This window comes from Camelina sativa, chromosome 7 (assembly GCF_030686135.1).
Source record: "Camelina sativa cultivar CO46 ecotype springtype chromosome 7, ASM3068613v1".
Lineage (NCBI taxonomy): Eukaryota > Viridiplantae > Streptophyta > Magnoliopsida > Brassicales > Brassicaceae > Camelina > Camelina sativa.
In genome coordinates this window covers 4554354-4565394 of record NC_141886.1, presented here as the reverse complement: position 1 = coordinate 4565394, position 11041 = coordinate 4554354, and the positions used below count along the sequence as shown (strand labels likewise).

The 11041-nt window shown below is 33.0% G+C and overlaps 1 protein-coding gene across 3 annotated transcripts; it reads right to left on the bottom strand.

Annotated features, from left to right (window-relative positions):
• Positions 1-585: 585 nt before the first annotated feature.
• On the bottom strand, positions 586-4440 carry LOC147940853 (uncharacterized). 3 transcript variants are annotated; one of them, XM_087456621.1, is made up of 5 exons: positions 3744-4440; positions 3406-3523; positions 2487-2839; positions 2209-2307; positions 586-2115 (listed from the first exon to the last, which is right to left on the bottom strand). In XM_087456621.1, exons 1-5 carry the CDS (start codon positions 4403-4405, stop codon positions 819-821), a joined length of 2529 nt encoding a protein of 842 aa, XP_087312747.1. In that variant the 5' UTR covers positions 4406-4440; the 3' UTR covers positions 586-818. The 3 variants fall into 3 exon arrangements, with proteins under 3 accessions (XP_087312747.1, XP_087312748.1, XP_087312749.1); XM_087456622.1 differs by having other exon boundaries at positions 2487-2831; positions 3744-4438; XM_087456623.1 differs by having other exon boundaries at positions 2487-2873; positions 3744-4426.
• Between the last annotated feature and the right edge of the window lie 6601 nt (positions 4441-11041).

The following is an 11041-nucleotide window of genomic DNA, read 5'->3' as shown; positions in this document are numbered from 1 at the left end:
AATATATCACATTAATCAAAAAAATTAAAAAAATAGGATTAGGAGTAGATAAAATTACCATTTTAGGATAGATAGTGTGGTGGTTGATGGTGAAGTTGACTGCTGGAGTTGACCGCCGGAGTTGACTGCCAGAGGTAGTCACTGGAGGAGATGATCGTTGGAGGTGATCGCTGAAGATGGTCACTGAAGGTGGTCGCCGGAGTTGACCGCTGGAGATAGTTGTCCGAGTTGATCGCCAGAAATGGTGGTGGTAGGAGTGATGGTAATTATGATGGTAGGAGATAATGGTAAGAGTAAAATGTATAATTAATACATACAATATAGTGTGTATAATTTTTATATGGTTAGTGGGTGAAATATAGTTTTTTTCTTTGTTATAAACTGCAATTCCTCTATATTTTTGTGTCAATTAATTTTTTTAATATATTTTTTTGTTTGCTCTTTGTTGTTCATTTAATTAATGATATAATAAAATAAATTACTCAAACTTTTTTTAATTAACATCTTTTTAAGAAAATAATTGACCATGAACATTGGTGACTTCTCGTCTTCTCGGCCCTAGACAGCTTGGCCGTGCCATTTGAGTTCACGAATCCATTTACATTTTTATACACCTCCAAACCTGATTTTTGTGTTCATAATGAGAACCACCGTTTTTAAAACTCGTCCAAAACTCTCATCTACCTATGCACAAGACAGAGTAAAACAACAGAAAATGACGACTGTTATTATAACTGAACTGATGCCACTATAGCCAAGTGACTATGATCTCTCTAATAGAGATTTGAAATAATGTCTGAAAATGTCAGTTTACATTTCTATCTCTCAATAACCCTTCGACTGTTTCTGAAATCTCCGATGTCTGTGTCTTTACCATCACTATGCCCATGCCGGTTTCCTCCTCTTCCTCCTTTGTTAGACCCCCTGAAACTACCTGAACAGCGTCCCCGGCTGCTCTTTCTATCAAACTCATCATCAAAACCGCCCCTTCTGCTTCCCATTCTTTCACCAAACCCGCCACTATCTTCTCTGTTCCCTCTTGATCTACTAGCCCGGGAACTTGACCCTCTGTAATCTTCATCGTCACTACCAAAGCTACTCCTTCTGCTTCCTGTTCTTCCCCCTCTCCCTCTTGATCTGTTAGCTGACGAGCCATTAGATCCCCTGTAGCTATCAGAGGCAAAATTATCATTGAAACCACCACGTCCACCTCTCATTCTTCCTCTGCTTCCTCTCGATCTATTACCAGAGAAGCTTAACCCTCTGAACTCTTGATCATCCATGTCATCATCAGATTCTGAAGCTGAATAGGAGCTTCGTTTTCCCTTGAACCCTCCTTTGCCACCGTTGTTTCTTTGTCCACGCCTTAGACTGGACCTGGGACCATCGTCCTCCAGATCAGAATCGAGCCCAAATTCTTCGTCTGACCCAAATGTAAGTTTTCTCAAAGGTGGACCTCTCTGGGTTGAAGCAACATGGCTTGATTTCCACCTGGGATTGGCGGATACCTCATCATCTGAACTGAAACCGAGCTCATCATCCCTAGAGAAACCTCCCTTACCGTTTCCTTGCTTCTTTCTACTGTTGTGAAGGTTTGAACTTCCTCCTCTGTGTGCATTGAAACCAGCCTTCTCCGGAAACTGTTCATCCTCTGAGAACTCGTCAGAAGCAAAAGAAGATCGAGCTCCTTCAACTGAGACCTCTCTCTCTCCAGATTCGTCTATTTCATAGCTATCAATGTCATCTTCATCGTCAAAGTCATCAAACCCAACTCCAGGTCTTCTGCTTCTGCCAAAATCAGAACTTTCTCGGGCTCCTGGAGGTAGATTACCAAATTCTTCTTCAGGATCTCTCATACCCTCCCGCAGAAGGCTTTCATTCTTTTTGCTGGAATCTGCATATTCAAACGCAGCAACTTCTGCTCCGTCTGATTCATCGTCATCAAAATCAAAGTTCCATGCATTTGAAACATCATCCCGCTTTACAACCCTGTCTGTTTGTTCTTCTGTGAACCGATGTGTATCTTGTGTTTTGTTTTCTAAGGTAGCATCCGCTGGACGCTTGCAATCACAATGGAAACATGCCATGTTTCTCCTATAGTTTAAGAAGTTGCACCTGCCATAACAGCATGCATTATGATCAGTTCCATGACATAAAACAGTATCCTTATTCTCAGAATCACATTTCCTCAAAAGCATAACAACTTACTCAGGGCATTCCCATTCTCCTGGAAGGAGCTGTCGCTTTGGCCTCTTTGCATCACACTGTAAGCAAATCGTGTTCTTTGCGAAATTCATGAAATCGCACCTGAGACAAAAATGAAGTGGTACTAACATCTCAGGACAAATGTTAAACTTAAAATATACAACAAAAGATGCGCCTAGCTTCTGCCGAAATTAGTGTTCTTCAACCAAATTTTATAATCTAATTTTAAAATGCTGATAGGGTATATCATGAGGTCATCAGAAGAGAAAGGTGGGACTTACTTTGGGCACAGCCAATCTCCTTTCTTCATCTCAACGTCATCACGGCCAACACGTCGTTTAGGAGTTGGCGGTGGCTGCTTGACTTTAGGCGGGGCCCTCTTGATAACTGGTGGAGTAAGATTAGGATCTATTGGTACAGTGCTTAACTTGACAATCTCGTGCAGCAGTTTCCGCACCACAGTCTTAACAGACTTTTTCTTCAGGAGATTTTTGTTGGCCACTGTTCCGTTCAATGGGTCAAAACCATAGGTGAACAAAATGCGCATGAGATCAATGGTTCGAGCCTCATCCTCTTTGTTTGTTAACAAAAACGCCTTTTCGCATGAGTTCCTCAAGCTGCAGGAACTGCAGACCTAATATATGAATGAATGTTATCATCTGAAGAACCTATAGTAAACCAATTAGGAAATTAACCGGAAATCTCGCGAGGAAGAAAAAGAAAATTTATCAGTAAGATTAACAGAGGAGACTTTATGAAACCTAAGAAAATAGCCACAGCCCAATACTCCAACCAAACTAAAAGAAAATTTATTAAAAAATGAGAAGCTAATTTCTGAAGAACAGTAATGAAACCCTCTTCTATTATCCTTGAATCAACTATTAAAATGTAGAACCAATGATCGCAACGTTTTAAGCTCCCACACAAACAATGAGCCAAAGACTCGTAATCTATTCTTCATCCCACCTATTTGTACCTTCCCTTATTATTCATCCATGTCTCAAACATCTCACATTATATCAAAACCAAAGAGTAAGAGATGAATCGTAAGCAAAAATCAATGGGATGGCAATGGTATTGATAGCTAGGCATCTAGACGAATGATTGAACAAGTAGCAATAATCAATTTTGAAATTACTAAACCACGCAAGTTCATAAAAGCACAATTCTTGTATGTATAGCTTATTTAAAACTACTTACATCTCCTTCATCGAGATGGACACGCTTCCTCAGTAGTTTTCCTGAGAAAACCACCTTTCTATCAGTCGCTGGACATCCGTGGCCAACAAGGATTTGAATGTCATTTCTTGATAGTGACCTGAGGAAATATACTCAGGTAAGCACATTTAAATAGACTTCACCCTCCTCAGTATCTTAAATCTTAACAGCTAAACTGCTCAAACGCCACTAGCGAGTACAGAAACAATAGCAAAGTCATTAAAACTTAATCACTCTCGATCAAACTTATATATGAATCATACAATTCATATAGGACCAATAAAAAATGTTTAACTTGTTCGATTAGAATATGTACAAACCTTAGCATATCGAACCGGTCTTTTCCAAAATTGATACAAGCGTTCTGAACAGCTCTAAAATCCTGAAACAAGGCAACTCCAACCTTCTCTTCTTCACCTACTCCCACATTGGAAACATCCATCCCCAAACAACTCACCATCTCATCTTCATCTCTTTCTCTCCTATGATCAAAGTAATTCTGCTTCAAAAGCGTCTCCATCAACTCCATCCACTCCGGCCATGGATGCACAAGCTCCACCACACCCTTCTCCTTACTCACCACGCCAGAATTGATCTGACTCGGCTCAGCTACGAAACAAGAGACCAATCCCTCATTAGGCACAACGGATTCAACTTCTCTAGGATCCGGATCTTGTGGAGCAGAAGATGGTGTCTTTGGCTGATGGGTCTGTTTAGATTGACGCCAAGCACGAATACGCTCAAGGGTTTCGTCTTGCTCAGAGTGACGTTTCTCAATAGCATCAATTTGATCGAAGACGAAGCTAAGACGAGAAGAGAGAGAAGAGGGTTTGTGATTAGGTTCAAGGGTTGAGTCAGGCTTGCTCTGTGGAGAAGTAGAGAATGATTTTGCGAGAAATGGTTGGAAAAGTCGGCGGCTTTTAGGGTTTATGTGGAAGAGAGAGACGCGTCTGATGAGAAGAAGAGAGATTGAAGGAGCCATTTAGGTTGCAGAAGCAGCCATGGGAAAGGGTTTATGTCATTTCTCTTTGTTAAACCCATTAAGACTTGATGTTGCACAGACCGGTTTCGGTTAAGATTTGGTTTAAATACGGTTTGGATCGGTTTTGGAGTTTTGGTTTACTCATGTTCCATTTTTGGATTATTTTAGTATATCTTAAGGAAAAACAGAACCATAAAACATAAATTTTGTTTTGCCCAAAAAAAAAACATAAATTATGTTATTAATCCCCTTTATGAAAAAGGCACATTTATATATATTTTTGTTAACTATTTTTTATTTCATTAAAACTTTCAAAACCAGTGCCAAATAAATTTTGAATTTATATTCGAGTTTTTTTAAGTTTTATTCAAAAAAAAAAATTATAATTATATGTAGTACAATTTTAGTTAGAAATTTAATGTAATTATAATTAAGTAATATGTTTTTAACACCAAAATATTTTATAATATTAGATTATTTGAGTAAGTTGATTATAAAATTGCAAATATTAATTACTATTCAGTTATGTCGAATGTAATTAGTCAATTACATCATGTGGAGATAATGATCCCATAAAGTTTTATATTCAAATTTTCAAACATGAGGTGTCAAACCTTATTTAAATCATCTCATTATATAATCTTAACATTTACATTTAATCTGCTGTCTATTATAAGGATCATAATTCATTCCATCGTATAACTCATTACATTTAACCCATTGTCAGCTAAAAATATTTTAAATATATATATATTTAAAAAAAATTAGAGTGTTTACAATATTTCTTTTGATATGTGAAATATTTCTGATATTCTTTAAAAATATCAAGTTAAAATATTTAGAAATGTTCCAAATTAAAATATTTTCAGTTTATTTTACTATATAAAATTAACAAAAGAAATATATGAAATTGGATATCAATATTAAAATTCTGACTTGTTACTTAATCAAAAACTTTGACCCGTTACAATTTTTTTTTCATAAATATAATTTATAATTGTTTTAAAAATTTCAAATCATGGTATATGCATTTTTTTATTATTATATGGATGATATGATGGTTTATTTTTCTTTCACAAAATATAAAATCATATAAACTATAAAATTGAGAGGTGAAATATCTATATATAATAGCAAACCCATTTTTTTGGGGACTCCTAACGTCATCTTTTAATCTAACGGTGAAGGTTAGTTTTTTATTAATCTAAGGGTTGTGGTTCATTAAACAAAAGGATATGTATTTCTATTTCAACTTTTTATCCATGTACTCTTGCGAATCATCCCTTCTCCTTCTTCTCACAACCTTTTGTTGTGCCTCTTCACCCTGCTTCCTTCAAACATCACACTCCTTCCGTTAATCATCACACTCTTACGCTCTTATATATTGAGATTCTTACATATTCTGTTTATTCCTTTAAAATCTTCCTTTTGCATTTACCCACTGATTGCTTTTTCGTCCCGTAGTTGTGATTTCCCCTTAGAGATGCCACCATCACATATAATATTTGAAGTCTTTTTTAGTCTCCAGGTAATATGTCGCTTTCAGTTTTAGTTATAAACGGAGATCATAAGCAATAGAGCCAAATTCGTGATTGATTCCAATTTTGAAAACCCAATTTGACCCCAAACAAAAAAAATCGAAAACCTTGAATAATTTAGATAACGGCCGTAGATTTTCTCTGTTCATCGTTCTTATTGTCTTATATCTCTAAAATATAGATAAATTCTGATTTCTCTTTGTTACATGTCATCAAATATCTGAGTCTTGTAAACTTGGTCGATTCTATATATGTATATCCAGAGCCGGCCAGGAGTACAAGCAGGGCAAGCAGGTGCTTGCGGCCGTCAGATAATATAATAATTAATCGGCCTGTTTTTTTGAAAAGTTCTCTTGGTCTGATTGTAAGCAGCAGGTTTTCAGTGACCTGCACCAGGGTTCAATTCCCAGCCTCTCTATTCCCCTTGTTATTCAACCATTATTTTTTAAAACAACATTTATTGTATTTAGACTTGGGGCCCATAAATAGTCAGCGCCGGCTCTGTGTATATCTCATTTATTAATGAGCCATTTGTGAAGTAGATATATGAATGATCTTTGATGTTTTGGAAAAAAAATTGACGCTTATATCAACAAATTGAAATTTTTTGATCTATTCCTATCATTGTTAAGTGTTAACTCTTTGTTCCTTAGAAGTTTTCTAGCCATTCTTTCATTTCTTTTCTGATTTTGTTCCATTGAAAATAAGAAGATTCTCCATATTTTTGTGAGGTTGATTTTTCTACTCAATGTGTGTGTTTTCTATATGTAGATTTTTCTTTAAACTGTTGAAGGAGAAACGGATGATGTTTCTGTTTAAACTGCTTATGTTCCTTGAAGTACTAATCTATTTTTTTTTTCCTCAAACCTTAATAGAGGGAATTATCACCAAAGCATGTCTAAATAGAGGTGACATCAGAGGTGAGGGAAGATGTAAAAACAGATTAGGAGAGTACAAGTGCGAAGAGTAGAGAAAGTTGTTGAGGAGAGGAAAGAGTGGACCAAACATCCTAGAGATTGTGGGAACAGCTGGCGAGCAATGCCATGGTTGTGGCCAGTTTCGATGATGGTAGAGGAACAAAGCCATGGTTAATTAGTTGCAAAGGATAAATGTTGAGGATGTGGAAGCAGGAATTATCTTAATCATCCGATGTTTTGAGAATTATACTGCCATAATTAGGCATTCAAGAGAGATGAGCAGGGGAAAGATATATGTAACAAATTGAAGCAGCCAATATATATATAATATAAGTCCCAAAAGCAATGGTTCAGACGAGCAGATCAATTGCACATACGAGAAAAACCACTGAATCTATACTAATGAAAGATGGTCAACTCTCTCCATTTGAGTGACACGTCAAGAGTGAAGAGAGTGCTATCTGTTTATTCTCATTAAAAGTAAACATACTTAAACTTAAAAAGGAATATGAAACATCTGTAGTTTTTTTTTAATATCACAAGCAGTTTCAATATTTACATAAAAAAAATTAGAGAGGCTTAAAACATGTCCCAAAAAAATAGATGCATCACCAAAAGACAAAAAGACATCGGGAGTGACTCAAAGAGCCACTTCTTCCTCTTGGCATAAACCATGAATGTATATATGGTTTAGACGTTACAATTTTGTCAGTAGTTTGAAGAGTTGCAACTGTGATAGAGATATTGGTTATTATTGCAAAAAATTAATGAAAGTTTATCCCTAGGGGAAAAAATTTATATATATATAAAACATTAGGGTTTTGTTTACTATCAAATGGAAGATAGGTGAATAAAACTATAGAATGTTGATTTAGAAAAATTCGGAGACAAGAGGAAGATGGTTGAAAATATTCATGACTGTTGGTTTTCATATTCTAATATTTAAAAGTTGTCAAAAAGAAAACTGAATGAAATTCTTATTAAAAACCAACTTCTATAATTATATTCAAGAAATTGAAGAGCTAACATAAAAAAAAGATGTCTATCTTAATTATATATATTAAAAAGAGTTAGCGCAATTCTTGATAAAAGAAAATATTAGTGTTTCATAATATTTAATTGAAAAGTTGAAGTATGAATATATATAAATACTTAAGTTTTTTTTTGAATGAATTTAAAATTTATTCAACCAAAAAACTCTTTGTTACAAAATATGCATCATTATATCAAACTTTCATTTAAAATATATTTTTTTGAAGTTTTAGACAAAAATTGTAGAATGTTTAAATCTCTCAAAACAAAGTTGTTCATGCATTTATCTAATAATTCAATTACAAAATGAGAACACTTATGTGAAGTATCATAACAATCAACGTCAAAATATATTTTTCAAGATTTCCACAATTTTTTTGAAAAACAAAAATAAACTCTACACGAAAAACAAATTAGTAGCAATTTTTTTTTTAAAGCGGTAAGTCATAAGCCCGCGCATAGCGTAGGTATTCATCTAGTATATACCTAACGTTTGATTGAAAACGTAAAATTACTTCCTCAAATATCTTACATATTGTTTTTGAAATTGTTTATGTCATCTTCTTTTTACAAGAAAAAAAACTATAAAACAATGGTGAGATGTGTTTTTAATTCTAAGACACAACTTTGTAACTAAGATTTGTAAAAATGCTTCAGCTACATATATTTTAATTTTTTTTATTATTATCCTATGTTGGTGTATGTTTTATTTATTTGTTTCCTTTTTCTTCTTTTCATAAAAATTCTCTGCTACTATTTCATTGCAGGCGATTTGCAATGAGCAATTTCCATTTGTCATCGGCCCTCTCTACACAATAGTAAATTCGAGCACAAACACCGATCCTTATCTGTACATCCTTCTCATTCTGGTCTCTTAGGTCTAAATCCATATAATATTATGCTAATTTGCTGATTTTGGGTTTCTTATGTGTGTAAAATTGAGAATCATTCTCTTGCTGACGACAACCATCGTACCTTGGAATCTTAACCGAGTGTGAGTCTTTTGGAAGCAAAACGTGAGACCAACATGCCTATCAATGTCAAAAACATTTTATAACTGAATTATATTCGAATCTGCAGTATTCTATAACTGAATTTATATGAAAACATGATTTACTAAATTTATAACCTATTTCCAATTTGATGATAAAACTTCCTACTATATTAATTGAGAAGTACAAATATGAAACTAACCTTAAAATGTATAAAAAATTACATTCAATTGCCATTAGAAAAACTTAATTAAGCTTAGTTATTTAAAAAAATGAAGATAATTAATTAAAAAAAAAATAAAAAACACTAACAGATCAAATATAAAAAAAAATCTAGAAAAAAAAAATATATTTTCTCTCTCTCAAAAATTATGGACGAAAATTACTAAATATACTTTTTTAAAATATAAACCAATCAGAATTTCAAAAACTTAGATTTTATATCCAAGTACACAATATAATTATTTTAATAACTTAATTTCGAAGATTTTGTTAAGATTTCAAATTTATCATTTTTAGTTTCTTCTATTTACAAATTGTTTGAAATTTTCATATAATTCTTATGATTAGTAAAATGCAGAATTTTTTCTGCATATGTTGTGATTTGAATTTTTTTTAAACAAAGATATATTACTCAATCTAAAAAATTGTATGTTTTAATTTCCACATTGGCGGGTTGGTAAATATAAATTTATATAGATGATAAATTAATAATTTTTATTTATTTACAATTATAATATTAAAATTACTACTTCATATTTCACAAAATAATGATGCAAATATAACCAACAAACAGTATAAAACTGTAATATACGTCAAAAAATAAAATACAATAATATTCTAAAATAATTAGTATTCAAAAAAACTAATAGATTTACAGAACAATTGAAATAAATATTATCTCAAACAAATTAACTTTTAAAAAAAAAATATTAACCTTAAATTTTATTCTTATATTAGAATTTTTTTTTTAAATGTTGATCCGTGCTTAAAGCACGGAATATCTTCTAGTTTAAATTAAACAGATACAATCCTAGACAATATTATCATTGAAAGCAAAAAAATCCATGTGAAATTTTGAATTAAATTTAAAATTTAAAATTATAGAAGAAAAGCAAATCAAAATGAAACTTAGTTGAATCAATCTTAATATTTACTTTTGTTACAGAAAAAAACGGCCGAATTTACAGTTTGGGTCTGCATAACTATTACCAATTGACGGAGATTATATCAAAGGACGTTACCGACCGCATCCAAAGCCCTGACTACAAACCGCCTCACAAGCACCACACGCTCTCAGCTCGAGGGGCCTCTCTTCGCAGCTCCAATCCATAAAATTATATTGAACTTGGTTTTCTTGTTGGACTAACTTTTTCCTATCCTAATAGCAGGTCCTAAGTCTAGCCAAGCTCTACCAAACCTTTTTGTACATACTTTTTCTTTTGTAGTTGATTAATAAATTTAACATTGCAACAACACAAATATAGAGATTTTGAAATCTTATATAATAAAGTAGGCTTACACCTTCTAAGTAAGCTCTATCTATCTACCACATGACATTTTTGAGTCTTCTATTTTTTTTTTCTTATGTTTAATCAAATTGTTAATAGGCCGTAAATGGTTAATGGGCCACAGAAATATCTCGATTGGGAAAACCGACGAAATCTCACAGTTTTGTCTTCTCCTCTTTCTCGCCTCTCTCTCTTCCCCACCCTTCCTCCTTATTTGTTCAATTACTTCTAGAAATCCTAATTAATCTCACCTCCTATTTTATGGCGTTTCGTTGACCAACAACGGAGATCTTAAATCAATCTTTCATTTGTAAAAAGATGTTAACATCGTAATATATATATATATATATATATATATATATATATATATGTTAATTGTCATGTGGGAAATTGGAAAATCGTGATAGTTCATGTATTTTTTTATCACCTATAAAATAGTTTAAGTATTTTTTTGACAACGAAAAAAGTTCGGGTTTTTTTTGGCAAATATTAAATAAGTGATGTATTTTTTTTGCATTTTTCCCTTTTTTGTTTCATCTTTCTAATTTAAAAATATGAGCAATACACTCTTCTATTTTTCGTTATTATCATCTAATTTAAAAATATATAAGTTATTTTCATATTTAATTTGGTTGTGACATGTGAC